The following is a 17,076-nucleotide window of genomic DNA, read 5'->3' as shown; positions in this document are numbered from 1 at the left end:
TGAATAATAAAATGTTAATAAAAAAACTCCTTATGTAAAGTTTTTTAAGAAAAATTGACATGTAATTTGTTATTTTAAGGTATTTGATAGCTCTATTATCTAAAATTTTAGTTTGAATTTGAAATTTTAATTATGATTCATATTAAAAATTTTATGAATTTTTTTGGTAGAATAAAAAAAATAGAATAATTACAAAAATTCCTCATGAATTATATTCACTTAACACTTTGCCCCATGATCTTTCAATTAGTTTAGATTGAAATTAAATTTTAAACCATAAAATTATCAAAATACTATTAAAATAACAAATTAAATGTTAATTTCAGTTAAAAACCTAATGTAATTGGGCTTTTTTTTATTAACATTTTATTGTTCATGGAAAATAGATGTTACGTTTTAAAGATCATGAGATAAAATATTAATGTAATTTAAAGAGAATTTTTGTAATTAATCTTTAAAAATAAAGGATAAAAGTTGAGATTCAGAGTATTTGTTTTTTTTCTTACATCGGGGAACATGGGGAAATAAAAGGACACAAACTTAACTAAAAAGTTAAGTTAATAAATAGCATAATTATAGTAAATCCATATATACTACACCGCAAAATGTTAAAATGACCCCTACTCAAATTTCCTCCCTCCATCTCTTCCCATCTCTCTCTCTCTTCCAGAATGCCGGTAGTCAATGGCTGTAGTTCACCCTCACTGTCGCGAGGCTTAGCGGCGGTGATAATTGTCGCGAGTTTGCAACGGCTAGGTTGACTGGTAAAGTAAGGTCCTCTACAGAGATTAGTCTTTACAAGCCTAAGTGACGACATCTGGTAACGAAGGTAGCAGCGAGATGCAATATTTTCATATATATAGAGTTTTCACCTGTTACTAGTAAATAAAGGATTTATCAGGAAATTCAAGATTTATCAAAAGAACACAAATGTGTTCTTACTGGTAAACAAAGGCTTTACTAATAAATCCAAGATTTACGAGGAATACCAAAAAGAGCTTCCACAACCGACTGCCACATGCCGCATCATCTGGAGACATCGTCAGCATCACCAAGCTCTGAAATTAGCGATCTATAAAATCCAACCGTTCGCGTGTTCAATTAGCAGCTGCTCATAAGGGATGCACTCATTGACGGGTTGAAGAAGACGTCGCCAACCAAAAAGTCCTCTTCCTCGACCAAATAGAATTTTCATGAGCCCATGGTTGAGATCGCCATCAGTAATGGTGATGACGAAGAGCAACGCATTAACCAAGTCGTCACGATTGTCGGATCTTACATTTTCGGATTTCGTCAAGTCAACTAGGGACGAGGCTTGCCATGCGACGCTTACCATCACGACCTCGTTGATCTGAGCATAGACAGAAAGAAAGGGAGGGGGGCGGCTGGGGTGGTGGTGGAGAGAGAGAGAGAGAGATATCGTGAGTTTCAAACGTGTTTCTTTTTGAGTTTCAAATATGCATTGTTCTCATTATTTCTCTAAATCTTATAATTGCGTATATGTATATTTTATATATAGAAAATGTCTTTTAGCCCGTTGGTCATACCAATCTAGTAAATGTAACATATTTTGTTTAACACTCGATTAAATATGATATACCATTCTTAAAAGAGCGATCTACCATCATGTTACATGAAACTTACCTTATTGTTACCGTTTTTTTTTAAGTTACCTAGAAAATTTATTGTTAAAAATCTGAAACCAAGAGGAAAAGGAAAATGTTATTCTTCTTCTTCTTCAAAGTCCATGAGAAAATCAGTTAAGTTCTCTGAATCATCTATAGCCTCATCCAAAGACATGGGACCGTCCTTTGTTTTCTCCTGCAAGAAGATTAAGGAGAGAAATTAGATGTGTAACAACTAACACGCTTGAAATGCCAACAACAAGCAAGATTGAAATACTTGTAAAAAAATAAAATACAAAGAAAAACACGTTTGAAATGCTAAGAGCTAGCAAGCACATAAATATATGTGGGCATATCAACTATCTAGTAAGAAAATAATTTCTGTATTGTAGTCCCTGGAAGAGACGTAATGACTATAGGTTAACTAATGATATGCTTAGAATTAAAAGGGTATTAAGAATCTCTATTAATTCTTAGGGACCAATATGAAAGTTAAAATTCAACTGCATAATTATTTTTTTTCCTCTCCTTCAAACCCATAGTGCTGAATAATTGGGCATAAGGATTTCATGTTAAGCATCTTATGGTCTCTAGTTTTGTACGAGAAAATTCGATCCCCAAAATGTCCAATATTGCATCATAATCTAAACAAATTGGAATACATTGAAACTTACAAAAAAGGGCATTTGTCAATCCAAATAGTGTAGCTTCTTGCATCGGTCAAACTTTTTCTTCTTTTTATTTTTAGGAGAAAGTAAACAAATACCCCTTAAAAATGTATGAATCAAGATTTCTACTTCTTACTCTTGATTAATAACCTTTTTAGTCAAATAATTATACTAACAAAAAAATATTAATGAAGGTTAAAATCCAGTGATGCAATTTTCTCTTATTTTTTATTCTTCTTTATCCCCTAGAAAAAAAGCTTTTTCCCTTTTCTAGGCAGGCCCATTATACTAATCTGCCAAAACAGTTGTGGCCCAAATTGATGGACCGGACTCAACGGATGAATTAGCTGAATACTACTTCTAGAGAATCAGTATTTGACTTTACCACTTATGTGAAAAATATAAGCCTAATTTACACATAAAAGTGGTACGGGTGAATAAGGAGACTTAAAAACTGATACCCAGTGTAATTTACACTAGACTCAACCTAGTCTGCTGCGTGACGATCCAGGCCAGGCAGCCCAGACCATTTGCCCCTATAGGCCTATGTTATGAATTAGTTTTCATCCCCACCATCACCATCAATAACAAAGAAATGCCAAAACAATGTGTACTATACTAAACAGTATCATCTTTTTTTCCTCAAAAATAAAAAAATAAAAAAATAAAAAAAATAAAAACAGGATCACCTTTGATTTGCGAAGCTGAGGAGTGCTTTTCAAAACACTCCAGTTGCGCGTAATTTTCTTATCAACTTCTTCGTCAAGCTCAACCTCAGTATCACTGTCCTCTCCATCCTATCAAAAGTACCAAGGATCAAAGACAATGTCATTCTATTTAACATATAACCATATTAAAATGTATATCAAAAGATCCCATCCAAATCAAAAGGCAAATCAATATTAGTCCAAGTCCAACATAGGAGAGGTGATGAAACCTACATCGTTTTCGCCAATGTCAACAGCCCGTGCCATGGCTTCATCTATATCTGGTACCTGCTTTTATTGCAAAACAGGAGAAGTGAACACAAAGGAAAGTAATCAAATGAGATTTGAACTTACTAACATTACTCTCATATTTAACGCAAGATATGAGAAGGAAAAAAAAAAAAAAAAAAAAAACCACAGCAAATTTACATTCTCCACGCAAACAAGTAACTATGGAGTTAGTATGATAGATATACGACAGGTCTGTAATTTGGAGAAAAAATTTCATGGCAGAAGTGATCTTTTACATTAAAGGCTGAAGTGGCTAGCACTACTGAGGCATTTGAAGCGTGTCTAGTGTAGATGTGATTGCTTTCATTAGAGTCGCTGAAAGTATAGTCTTCCCAATGAAAAGTTTAGTACAAATTTTAGAGAACTAGATTGATTTTTTTTTTTTTTTAAAAAAAAAAAAAAAATAGTCACCTGAACTTCTTCAGTCTTCTCACCTGAACTTCTTCAGTCTTCTCTTTCGCCATAATTTTTTCAAGCTCTTCCCTCGAAATGATTTTGCCATGCTGATAGCAAGGGGCGCAAAAGTCAGAAACGCAATACATTAGATGAGAAACCAAGTGCCTAAGGAATTATTATTATTATTTTTCAAATTCTTTATAGCATGATCTTATACAAATGTATAGATGTATGTATGAAATAAATGCAAAACACTTGGTAAAGTTAAAGGACAATAATATAAGACAGGATCAAACTCAAGAGTATAACAACGAAAAATTTGCTTCCAAGTGGCTATTCTGCCACCTTATTATTTGCCGCTAATGCGCTTTATTAAGACGGTAACAGTTTCAAACTCATGGTCAAGCATTTTACTTGATGATCAAATTTACCCAATATGCATAAAGTTCACAAGATTGGATCTGGTCGTTAAGGTTTATGTTAAACTAGAACAAATGCTTATATCCATATCCCTGGATGAAGCATCAATTGACATAAGTGACCAGGGGATTTGAATAAAAGATTAAGCTAAGCAACTCCAAGTAGACTATCAAAAAAAAAATATGACGTCTGATGAGAAAGTCTTAATTTGTTCTGAATCTCTGATCCTCATCATGGAAAATAACACTAATGACAAATTGTTATCAGTAATTATGGTGTGCAGATTTTACAGCTTAGTAGATTAGGAGACAACGTGTATTACAGCTGTGTATATTTCCGGTGATTATGGTTGTATATTCTGGTAGTGAATGTCCCTGATTTATTGGGATTAGATCTTACGAGAATTCAGTTGAATATACAAGAAATTTCCCCACTTTTTGTCATGGTATCAGAGTTGAATGCTCTTTGGGAATCCTTCTAAATTTGTGGCCTGCATTGCCGCATAAAAAGTTTCTGGAAAAAGGTTCCAGTTCTTTTTTCCTTCTGGCCTAAATTGCCATTTCGTTTTCTTCTTTCAGTTCTGTTTTTTCGGGCCTGCTTTGCCAATTATTTCAGAACGTTTTTCTTCCTTTTCAAATCTGTCCTCTTAAGCCTAGATTTCTTTCCACTTCTGTCCAAAATTATGTCTGAAGTTTCCGAATCTACCAGCCAACAAACCTCTAATCCGACAGAAACAAATGAAATCATCAACACTGCAGCAGGAGATAGCAGAATATTCAACCAGGTTTACATCTCAATGGCAAAAACTATTTGAAGTGGTCTCAGTTTATTCGAACCTTCTTGAAAGGGAAAGGCAACTGAGGCACCGTTCATTTCGTTAATTCGAGTTTAAAATTCGAGTTTTGCTATAGTAAAAAGCTCTCACAAACAATCACATCTAACTTTTTTGCTACAGTAAAAAGCTCTCACATAAAATCACATCTCAACTCAAATTAAAAACTCGAATCAGCGAACTAAACGGGCCCTGAGTCATCTTCTTGAAACATGACCTAACCCAGATGATCCGAAGTTCGTTGCGTCAGATGAAGAAGATTCCATGGTGATGTCCTGGTTATGGAATTCGATGATGCCAAAAGTACAACAAGGGAGATTTGGGAGTATTGTAGGCAGACTGATTCTAAAGTCCGAGATGCTGTGCAAATCTATGAGATTAAGAGAAGTAGGGCTAACAATATAGGTCACGACACGACAAAACGACTCGAAAACGACACGAATTTCACGGGTTAGGGTTGAGAAAAAAGTTCGGGTCAGAATTGAGTTGACGTGAAATTGACACGAAAAATACGGGTCAATTTCGGGTTGGACCCACCTAACCCGAACACAACACGAAACTCGTAAAAAACTAAAAAATATTTTTTTTTCATTACATATTTTAGATTTTATTATGAACTTGTGATATCATGATAGTTATACTAAAAATTAAAGATTTTCAGAGGAAATGATTTCTTATTTCCTTTATTTAGTTTACAGTGAAGGCTCTCTTTAAATAGAGAGAACAAAAAAAATACAAATATGGTAATTTCTTATTACCACGTTTATTCTCCTAGAAACTACTAAAAATACTACAAAGAAATTAGGAAATAAACATAAAGTCAAAATACTAAATTGAGACACAAAATCCATGGGAATCACTCAGATATCCCCATGGAATCACATGGATTTCCTACACTCCCCTCAAGCTGGTGAATATATGTTGATCATTCCCAACTTGTCTGCTAGAGCTTCAAAACTTTGTCTTAGTAATCCTTTGGTCAGAACATCCGCAACTTGTTGAAACGAAGGCACATATGAAAGTTCTACTACTCCCTCATCAATCTTCTCCTTGATAAAGTGTCTGCCAATTTTCACATGCTTGGTACGACATGGTGAACAGGATTCTGAGCTATACACAAGGCTGTTTGATTGTCACAGTAGACCTTTAGAGGAGTCTTGTGTTCGGCTTGCAATTCTTCCAGAACTCTTCTGATCCAAATTGTCTCACAAATTCCATGTGCTAGTGCTCTGAACTCGGCTTTTGCACTACTGCGAGCAACAACACTATGTTTCTTACTTCTCCAAGTAACAATAGCCAAAAGTTGACCGCCTATCTTCGACTGAACCTGCCCAATCAACATCTGTAAAAGCCTTAATCTGCCTTTGTTTAGTCTTTCCAAAGAATAGACCTTTCCCTGGTGTCATTTTGAGATATCTCAAAATCCTATACACGGTAGCTAGGTGTTCTTCATAAGGAGAATGCATATACTGACTCACAACACTTACTGCAAATGCTATGTCAAGCCTGGTGTGAGATAGATAGATTAGTCTCCCTACTAACCTTTGATATCTCCCCCTATCTACTGGATCTCCTAACTCCTTCACTTTTCCATTCACTTCCACGGGGTTCTCAGATGGTCTACTACCAATCATACAAGTTTCCTTCAAGAGATCAATCGTATACTTTCTTTGGGAAATCAAAATGCCTTTTCTTGTACGAGCAACTTCCATTCCTAGAAAGTATCTCAGTTGCCCCAAATCTTTGACTTCAAATTCTCTAGCCAACACTTTCATCAAGTTTGACAGGTCTTCAAGGTTGTCCCCAGTTAAGATAATCATCCACATATACTATCAAAATCGAGACCTTACCATCTGAGTGTTTGTAGAACAATGTGTGATAAGCCTGTCCCTGAGTGAAACCAAAACTCCTGACTATCTTAGTGAAACGATCGAACCATGCTCGAGGAGATTGCTTAAGTCCATAGAGTGACTTCAACAATCTGCACGCCTTATTGCCTCCAAGTTCCCCTTCAAACCCAGGCAGTAAATCCATATACACTTCTTCTTCAAGTGTTCCATTAAGGAATGCAGTTTTTACATCCATCTAGTGTAGAGGCCAGTCTAGATTAGCTAGCTGCCAACAAGAGTAGTATCTTGATTGTGTTAAGTTTAGCAATTGGGGCAAAGGTTTCATTATAATCCAGTCCAAAAGTTTGTGTAAAACCTTTAACTACTAACCGAGCTTTATATCTTTCCACTGACCCATTTGAGTTGTATTTTACTGTGAAGACCCATTTACAACCCATTGGACATTTTCCTTTGGGTAGATATACAATTGCCCATGTACCATTCTTTTTCAAAGCTTCCATTTCTTCTAAAACTGCCTTCCTCCACTGTGGCTTTTCAAGTGCCTCATGTATACTTCCAGGAACCTCCTCAGCAGAAATCTTCTCAGTTACAGCTCGGAAAGCAAGTGACAAATGTTTGAAGGACATGAAGTTATACAACGGATGTTGGGTGCAGTTCCAAGTGCCTTTTCAAAGTGCAATAGGAACATCAAGATCACTAGCTAGTAGTTCTTCCTCTACTGTCTGAACCTCCTTCTCGTTGGATTCTTCAGCAACAATACATGCTTCATTCAGTTGTGTGTTTACCTCCGGTTCAGGCTCTTGACAGTGCTCCAGAGTTGTAATAGGCTTGTGTTGCTTTCGAGATTGCCCAGCTCGCCTAGAATAAACACGAAGTTCTTGTGATTCTTTTTGTGTGCTGCTTTGCACATGTGATTCTCCCCCTGTTTTCATATCATTAGACAACATAATAGGTAACACTGGACTCTTAGAAGGTAAACTAGGGGGCTCTGACTCTGTTTCAGATTGAATGGAGAAATCCCAAAGCTGCCCTGCATGTCTCACATTCTCCCCCTAAAGGGTAGGTTTGTAGTAACCTTGATTTTCAAAGAATGAGACATCCATGGATATGTATACCTTTTTTGTGACAAGACAGTAGCATTTAAAGCCTTTCTGACTTGGAGAGTAGCCTAAGAAAAGACACTTAATGGCCCTAGGATCAAGTTTGCTGTGTTGAGGTGAATTCGAGTGTACAAATGCAGTACATCCGAATGTTTTGAGTGGAAGATCATGAAGTAGACGAATTTGGGGATAAGACTTACGAAGGATAGACAATGGTGTTTGGTACTGAAGTACTCAAGACGGAAGACGGTTAATCAGATAGCAGGATGTAAGAACTGCTTCCCCCCAAAAAAACTTAGGAACATTGTTAGCAAACAAGAGTCCACAGGCCATTTCGAGTTAGTGCCTATTTTTACGTTCAACGACACCATTTTGTTGGGGGGTATCGACACAAGAACTTTGATGGAATATTCCATTCTCTGCTAGATATGGACCCAAAGTATTATTAAAATACTCTCGTCCATTATCTGTACGAAGAATTTAAATTTTTGTCTGAAACTGTGTTTCCACCATTTTATGGAAGTTTTGAAAAGTATTGACAACATTTGATTTTTCTTTTAGGAGAAATACCCAACTGACTCGAATATGATCATCAATAAAAGTTATGAGCCAACGTGCACCTGATATGTTATTTAATCTTGAGGGACCCCAAATATCACTATGAATAAGTGAGAAAGGTTTGAAAATTTTATAAGGTTGCAAAGAATAAGGAGCACGAGTATGTTTAGCAAACTGACATGTTTCATAGGCAAATGAGTGAACATCTTTATTGACAAATAATGAGGGAAACAACATTTTCAAATACAAAAAACTAGGATGGCCTAACCTATTATGCCATAACATAATTTCACTAGAAGTAGAGACAGAATCACAACTCAAAGCTTGAACTTGTTTATTCTTTGCAAGCCGAGAACCTTCAAATAGATATAGCCCATCAAACTCCTCAGCACTGCCAATCGTCTTCCCCGAAAGTAAATCCTGAAACTCACACAAAGAATGGGAGAACTTAGCGGTGCCGTTCGTATCTTTTGTTAACTTTGTAACTGACAAAAGATTGCAGGCAATGGTTAGTATATACAACACAGAGTGTAAAGTTATATAATAGAAATTCTCACTGTCCCTTTTCCTGTTACTGGTGCCAAAGAGCCACCGCAATTTTAATTTTCAAATCATTATCACAACATGGTTTGAAACTTGAAAAAATGCTCCTACTGTTTGTCATATGGTCTGAGGCTCCTGAGTCAACAATCCAACAAACTTTGTTAGTAGTTTAGTTAGGGCAGAAAGAAAATTACCCTTCTGTGCAACTACTACTGTCGGACTTAAGGATGACGAAGTTGAGGATGGAAGCTGGGATAGGATAAACTGAAGCTGTTCCGATTGTTCCCTGCTGAATGCCGAACCAAAACTGGGTTCTGAAATTTTTTCTCCTTCTCCAGATGAGGCTGTGAAGCCTCGGCTTTCTCCTGAATTCCGTTGGCGCCAGCGTTCACGTGCTGGCTTCCAGTCTGGTGGTTTTCCATGGATTTCCCAGCATGTGTCTTTGGTGTGTCCATGACGCTGGCAGCGATCACACCAAGGTCTATCACTCCTCTTTTGATTTCGGTGCTCTCCACCAGGTCTGAAATTTGTCTTGACAACCAAAACTGATTCTTGGTGTGGCGGTTTGGCGGTTCAGCAGTGGGTGTAGGGTTGATCTTCTTTTTCCCAAGCATTACTCTCTGCCGAGCTTCTTCACGTCTCACTTTAGCGAATGCTTCTTTAATTTCAGGGAATGGTTTGAAACCAAGCACACGACCTCGTACTTCATCCAATTCCTTATTAAGACCGAGTAAGAAATCAAATACTCGTTCTTTGTCAAGCATCTTCTTGAATTTAGCACTATCCGTAGAGCAGCTCCAATTGAAATCCTGATATAGATCTAATCCCTGCCATAAGACTTGTAATTCGTTATAATGCTCTGTTACACTTAGATTACCTTGCCTCGTTTCTCTTAGGGCAGATTTCAATTCGAAAATCTGGGTTGAATTCCCATCTCCCGAATCGCGTTTGTTGTTTTGTAGTAGAGGTAAACACAGCTAATTGATGGTTCCATAGAGTTCAACAGCCATGCCTTCACCATGGAATCTTCAGATTTCCACTTTTTGTAGGCTGGAGTTCCAACCTCAGGTCGTAAGGCTTCTCCTGTTAAGTAGTCCAGCCGTCGGCTTCTCCTGTCAAGTAGTCCAGCCGTCCTTTTCCATCAATCACAAGGACAACCGACTAAGACCATTCTACATAATTCACACCATTCAACTTATGTTGTGTAATCTACAGAGAATGGCTGTCGTTGATATTGTGGATGATTTGTTGGGGTGTGGCTACAGTTGACGTCAAGGTTTGCCCGCTTGTGGCGTTGGAGGCAACTTCCCGAGAGGCCCCAGTTATGGCCCCAGTCATGGCCGTTTTCGCCATTAGAAAGAGCAAGGGAAAAACTCAGTCCCGCTCTGATACCATAAAGATTTTAAGAGGAAATGATTTCTTATTTCCTTGATTTAGTTTATAGTGAAGGTTCTTTAAATAGAGAGAACAAAAAAATAAAAATATGGTAATTTCTTATTACCACGTTTATTCTCCTAGAAACTACCAAAAATACTACAAAGAAATTAAGAAATAAACATAAAGTCAAAATACTAAATTGAGACACAAAATCCATGGGAATCACTCAGATATCCCCATGGAATCACACGGATTTGCTACAAAAATCTTATACTATTATTTGCTTAAGTTTGATGGATGTTATTGTATTTTACCGTGTTATGAATTTTAAATTATTTCTAATATGTAAAAAACTGAAGTATATAATTTTCGTTTCAATTTCGGGTTCACAGGTCATTTTCGTGTCGTGTCGTGTCAACCCGTAAAGTGGTCGTGTCGTGCTCGTGCTACGGTTTTTAAAAAATTTCGTGTCACAAGTCGTGTTCGGGTTCACTGTAAATTTAAGAAGAAAAGACCAAAACACGACACGAACACGATACGTTACACGAATTGCCACCCCTAAGAGAAGAATCTCATCTAAAACAAGGTAATCGCTCGGTCACTGAATATGCCCATAGTTTACAAAACTTATGGCAAGAGTTGGATCATTATCAGTGTAGTGAGATGAAGTGTAGAGATGACGCAGCCCTTCTTAAGCATTTTATTGAGTAAGAAAGAATTTACACCTATCTCGCCGAATTGAACATTGAGTTTGATCCTGTTCGAGTACAAGTTTTAGGAAAGGAAGAAATTCCTTCTCTTAATGAAACAATTGCCATTATTCATGGAGAAGAACGGTGAAGAGGAGTCACGCTGAAGACTCAATCAGCAGACGGTTCAGCCTTGGTTACAAAAGTTGCAAATCCTAAAGCTATGAAATCAGACTAGCAACAGCCGAATGTCTATTCCAACGGAGTAGGAGGAAATAATGGGTTGTTAGGAGGATCAAGAACGGGTAACAAAGACTCTTTATGGTGTACCTACTGCAAGAAGCCATGACACAGCAAGGAGAGGTGTTGGAAACTCCATGGCAAGCCCTCAAATACTCAAAATACTTCTTGGATGGCAAAGAGTAATCAAGGAGGGGGACAAGGACAAGCAAATTTAACCTCGGCACAAGCAGGAAGAGAAGGAGAGTTCTCCCTTGAGCGATCCGAGTTCAATAAAGAAGAGATTGAGAAGCTGAGATATTTTCTGGGAAAATTAAAGAAACCTATAGGAGGTGCAAGTACTTGTTTCTTGGCTATTGCAGGTAATTCTCAGCCCTATGTACTTAGTGTGTCGATCTCAAAAGGAACTTGGGTTGTGGATTTCGGGGCTACATATCATATGACCCAATCTTCTCAGAGGTTTGTTTCTTATAATCCTTGTCCTAGTAATAAGAAAATTGCTACTGCTGATGGAACATTGGTTAGTTGCTGGTCGAGGGGATGTGGTCATAAATCAAAACTTTATTTTAAAAAATGTGCTGCACGTGCTAAAATGGAAAATTGTCAACCAGTTTAATTTCAGTTCACAAATTCGCAAAGGATTTGAACTGTATGGTGACGTTTTCTCCTTCACTTTGTAAATTTTAGGACCAGAGTTCGGGGACGATGATTGGACTTGCTAGGGAGAGGAATGGGCTCTACTTTCTTGAGGAACCTAGTGGGCAAAATAGCATTGAGGATCCTATTCCATTGTCACTACTTTCTGAGTCTTCTCTTTCCATTAAAAATAAAATATGGTTATATCATTTTCGTCTTGGTCATCCTTCCTTCAGTACTCTTAAAATAATGTTTCGTGCTTTGTTTACAAGATTTGATGTGGGTGAATTTCATTGTGATGTTTGTGAACTTGCAAAACGTAAGCGTATTTCTTTTCCAATAAGTAATACAAGAGCTTCAACACCATTTATTCTAATTCACAACAATGTTTGGGGCCCTTATACAGTCTATAATATTTCTGGGGCACGCTGGTTTATCTCATTTATTGACGATTGTACTCGAATGCCATGGGTTTTTCTCTTTAAATAAAAATCATATGTTAGTTCCACTTTTTAGAATTTTTTACACCTGGTGAAAAATCAATTTGGGGGTGAGATAAAGAGTTTGATTTGATAATGCTAGAGATTATTTTAATCAAGTGTTGTCGCCATTCTTCAAAGAAAAATGAGTCTTTCATGCATCAGCACACCACAAGAAAATGGAGTGCATAACGAAAAAATGGTCATCTTCTAGCTGTTACACAAGCCTTTCTTTTCCAAAAAAAAAAATGTTCCAAAAAATTATTAGGGAGAAGTTGTCTTAACCGCTACACATCTGATTAATAGATTACCCAGTCAAGTTCTTGACAATAATAACCCCATGCAACTATTCTCAATTTTTCCCCGACTTCAAAACTACAAATCACCTAGTTCCTAGGGTCTTTGGATGTGTCTTTTGTGCATATTCATTCGAACAACCATGGTAAACTTGATCCAAGAGCTCTTAAGTGTGTTTTTGTGGGATATTCTTCTACACATAAAGGGTATAAATGTTATCATCCTCTAACAGAACAGTTTTGTCTCTGTAGATGTTACATTTGTTGAAGCTGAGAATTACTTTCCAAATCCTTATCTTCAGGGGGAGATATCATTCATGGTAGATAAGGATAGAGATTTGTTTTTGCTTGATCTTTCATCTTCCCCATCCTCACAAAATCATAATCCTTCATCGTCATCCATTTCCGTTCCATCACCAAATGAACCAAATCCAAGTACTCCGAGTTTAGCAGCAAAGGATAAACAGATTCAAAGTGCTACTCGACCATTGCAGGTATATTCAAGGAGGAAAGAGCCCCAAGTTCATCCAATGCATGTTCTTGACTCAGAACCAATCTCTGGTGCTAATAATGTTGAGGTACCTCTTAATCCTGAGGATCATGAAAGACATGTGCCTGTTGTTGATGATTATGATCTTCCTATTGCAATTAGAAAAGGTGTTAGGAATTGTATTCAGCGGCATGTATATCCTATCTCACTTTGTGTCCTATGAAAAGCTGAGCAGTAGTCATAAATGTGGAAATCTATTATTCTTTCCTTATTTTACGATATGTATAGCTGTAAATTAGATGTTTTCTTCCTGTAATTAGGAGATATAGGTAGTTAACACCTTGTTTATTTTATTTCCTAGTTTAGAGAGATTTGGTTACTTTATTTCCTAGATTAGAGTAATTTGATTCCGCGTATTATCTCTGAAATCCCAGGAGTAATGGACCTGATTGTGTACTTTCCTTGTATTTAAGTATCGTGTATTTTCTCGTTTGATGAATGAAGAAATTAGCCATTCACTCATAAAAACTACATGGTATCTGAGCCACCTTCTGAACCGTAAAATCTCCTTTAATGACCAAGTACGGAATGGCCACCGAAAAACAATCATCTGCTCAAACTAACTAGCCACGTTCTCAACCTCATCTGAAGTCGCCTCCAATTCAGAAGCAATAATCTCTTCCAATAATGGAGGCTCAGATGGAAATTTTCCACCCATTACAAGTCACAAATTGAATGGAAAGAATTATCTCCAGTAGTCACAATCGGCCATGATGTTCATACGTGGCAAAGGAAAGGATGATGTGGTTTTGAATGAGAATTATGTATTTAGTTGAGCCAAAACATGGCTATTTATACACGGTATATAGGCTGCCTTTACAGCTATGATTACATCAGAAAAAGGAAACAAAAAACTATTTAGGAAACAAATCACCTAATTAAGAAACAGGAAACTAATTACACATTAATCCTTGAAAGTCAACTATCTACTTCCCTAAAATGTATTCCGATTCTTTCCTATTTTCTGACTCCCCCTCAAGCTGATGAGTATACATCTTTCATTCCCAGCTTGGAGATAATTCCTTAGAATGCTACGTTATCCAAATCAGTCCACTATCCAACTTTTCCTTTATAAAATTCCGATCCACCTCAATATGCTTTGTTCGGTCATGTTGAACAAGATTATGAGCTATACTTATTGCAGATTTGTTGTCACACAGTAGCCTCATAGGTCATTCCCACTTGATTTCTAAATCCTCTAGGATTATCTTGATCCACAGTAACTCGCATATCCCTAGTGCCATTGCCCTGAACTCGGCCTCTGCGCTTGCTCTTGCTACCACGTTCTGTTTCTTACTTCTCCACGTCACAAGATTACCTCCAAGAAATGTGCAATAGCCTAAGGTAGATCTTTTATCAATAGGAGAGCCTGCGTAATCTGCATCGGTATAGACGTCAAGTGACATTCCACCATTCCTTCTGAATAGAACACCTCTACCAGGATTTCCCTTCAGGTAGTGTAGTATTTTGTTTACCGCGTGCAAGTGAGCCTCCTTGGGAGCTTGCATAAAATGACTCACAACACTCACGGCAAATGCAATGTCTGGTCTGGTATGAGTTAAATAAATGAGCTTTTCAACCAGCCTTTGATACATCTCCCTGTCTGCTGCTGGACTCTCACTTGCTTCTTCCAGTTTTTTATTTATGTCAATCGGTGTGGATGCTGGTTGGAATGCCAATTTCCCCGTCTTTCTTAAGAGGTCTGTGACATACTTCTGCTGTGAAATAAGGAACCCTTCACTGGAGCGAGCTACTTCAATCCCTAAGAAATACTTCAGTCTACCAAGCTCCTTCGTCTCAAATTCCTTGGCTAGACACTTTCTCAAGGCCTCTTTTTCCTTCTCGTCATTCCCAGTCATAATTATGTCATCAACATATACCAAGAGAGCTGTCACTCCCCCTGAATCTGAGTGCTTGATGAAGAGTGTATGGTCTCCCTAACTCTGTCTGTATCCAGTGGCTAGCATTACGTTTGAGAATCTTCCAAACCAGGCTCTAGGAAATTACTTAAGAGCATATAATGCCTTGATCGCCTGAATTGTTGCCTATTAAGCCGGACCTTTTCTATTGTTATTTGCCTTGATAGGCTCCATGGCAAAACCATCTGGTGTTTGTTCATTAGCACTCTCAGGTAAATCATCATTCACCTTTGGTTTACATGTCTCAGAAAAGTGTTCTATCAATTTTTGAATAATCGATTCAGGGGCCACCGACTACATGACTTATTCCTCACAATGTTTCAATACCTATACTCCATGTCCAAGCAAATGGTTCTCTTTCCACAGTTGCAGGTTTAGGTGATATTCAAGTAACACCATCTATTATTTTTAAAGATGTCCTTCATGTTCCTAAGTTATCGGATAATCTTGTCTCCATTCAAAAAATCACAAAAAATATGAATTGTCACACTGTTTTCTATCCCTCTTATTGTGTTTTTCAACACTGAGTTTCAAGGAGGAGGATTGGGCTTGCGAAGAAGGGCATACTTTATTATCTTGAGACACCAATTAATTCAAGGAAAGTCATAAATAATTTGTCTGTCTTTTCTCAGCTCTTTAAATAAAGATGCTATCTGGCTTCACCATTTTCGTCTTGGTCATCCATCATTTAAAGTTTTAAATAACATGTTTCCGGCTTTGTTCAAAGGATTAAATATTACAGATTTTCATTGTGATATTTGCGAACTTGCGAAACATACCTGTGCATCTTATCCTATTAGTAATAAAAGAAGCTCTCATCCTTTTATTGATGATTGTACTAGGGTTACGTGGTTATTCTTGCTCAAAAACAAATCCGATGTGAGTAGTGTTGTACCTAATTTCCATTCAATGATTCAAAATCAATTTGGGGTAAAAAGCAAAAGCTTTAGGTCTGATAATGCGAGAGACTATTTTAATTAAATATTGTCTCCATACTTTCAAAAGGAAGGAATTATTATGAATCCTCTTGCATAAGCACACCCCAACAAAATAGGATCGCTGCGAGGAAAAATGGGCATTTGCTAAACACTACTCGGGCTTTATTATTTGAAGGGAATGTTTCCAAGTCCTATTGGGAGGAAGTTATCCTTACTGCTACCTATGTGATTAATAGATTACCCTCAAGAGTGCTAGATTTTAAAACTCCCATGGAAGTCCTTACAAAATTCTACCCACACGTGAGAATCTCAACTAGCCTAATCCCTAGAATTTTTTGTACTGCCTTTGTTCTGTCCATAGTCAAAACCGGGGGAAATTGGACCCTAGAGCGATTAAGTGTGTGTTTATTGGTTACTCATCCACCCAAAAGGGATATAAGTGTTACGATCCTTCCTCGAGAAAGTTCTACAAATCCGTTGATGTCACCTTTGCTGAAAACAAGCCATACTTCATGCAATCTTATCTTTAGGGGGAGACATTACTAATGGAAGATAAAGACTTTGTTCCTCTTGATCTACCCTCATCATCATCGGTTCCTCTTGAAATGCCCTCATCATCATCGGTTCCTCTTGATCTACCATCCATCATCATCATCAGTTCCTCCGGTTCCTCTTAATCTGCCCTCATCACCATCAGTTCCATCTCCACCATCTGCTTCTATTTTTGAAAGCCCCTCTCAAAGTGTCATTGTTGAAACACGTCCTAAATCAAACCCCAGAACTATTCTTGCTCGTGTCTAATCCAATGTCTGTCCTTATTTATGACTCGTATCGATTTGAAAAGGTGTACTCAAGAAGGAGAGATTTTCCTAATCCTGCACAAGTCTAAAATTCCAACCTGAGCCCTGCTAAGGAAAACACGGTAAGTCCTGCTTCTCCTTTGAATTCATTATCTGCTGAAC

The 17,076-nt window shown here is 37.4% G+C and overlaps 2 protein-coding genes across 3 annotated transcripts; both read right to left on the bottom strand.

The window, feature by feature from the left end:
- Positions 1–515: 515 nt before the first annotated feature.
- Positions 516–8,795, bottom strand: LOC21394679 (protein PLASTID TRANSCRIPTIONALLY ACTIVE 12, chloroplastic). Of its 2 annotated transcripts, none has more exons than XM_024161683.1 (6): positions 8,716–8,795; positions 3,726–3,794; positions 3,235–3,291; positions 2,983–3,090; positions 990–1,821; positions 516–872 (listed from the first exon to the last, which is right to left on the bottom strand). In XM_024161683.1, the coding sequence occupies exons 2-5, from the start codon at positions 3,753–3,755 to the stop codon at positions 1,723–1,725; spliced, it is 294 nt and encodes a 97-aa protein (XP_024017451.1). In that variant the 5' UTR covers positions 3,756–3,794; positions 8,716–8,795; the 3' UTR covers positions 516–872; positions 990–1,722. The 2 variants fall into 2 exon arrangements, with proteins under 2 accessions (XP_024017451.1, XP_024017452.1); XM_024161684.1 differs by having other exon boundaries at positions 3,235–3,288; positions 8,716–8,791.
- Positions 8,796–14,429: 5,634 nt separating this feature from the next.
- LOC112090417 (uncharacterized mitochondrial protein AtMg00810-like) lies at positions 14,430–15,116 on the bottom strand. Its single transcript, XM_024161675.1, has one exon. The coding sequence runs from the start codon at positions 15,114–15,116 to the stop codon at positions 14,430–14,432; it is 687 nt and encodes a 228-aa protein (XP_024017443.1).
- Between the last annotated feature and the right edge of the window lie 1,960 nt (positions 15,117–17,076).

Source organism: Morus notabilis, unplaced genomic scaffold (genome assembly GCF_000414095.1).
Source record: "Morus notabilis unplaced genomic scaffold, ASM41409v2 Scaffold658, whole genome shotgun sequence".
Lineage (NCBI taxonomy): Eukaryota > Viridiplantae > Streptophyta > Magnoliopsida > Rosales > Moraceae > Morus > Morus notabilis.
Note: the sequence above shows the minus strand (reverse complement) of the source record. Positions and strands in the feature narration are given on the sequence as shown.

Excerpts from the sequence above, each read along its gene's own strand:
- LOC21394679 (XM_024161683.1), bottom strand. The coding sequence starts at position 3,755 with ATGGCGAAAGAGAAGACTGAAGAAGTTCAG. Across the intron at positions 3,292-3,725 it reads AGAAGACTGAAGAAGTTCAG|CAGGTACCAGATATAGATGA; the intron begins GTGAGAAGACTG and ends TTGCAATAAAAG. Across the intron at positions 1,822-2,982 it reads CTCAGCTTCGCAAATCAAAG|GAGAAAACAAAGGACGGTCC; the intron begins GTGATCCTGTTT and ends ATCTTCTTGCAG.
- LOC112090417 (XM_024161675.1), bottom strand. The coding sequence starts at position 15,116 with ATGACTGGGAATGACGAGAAGGAAAAAGAGGCCTTGAGAAAGTGTCTA.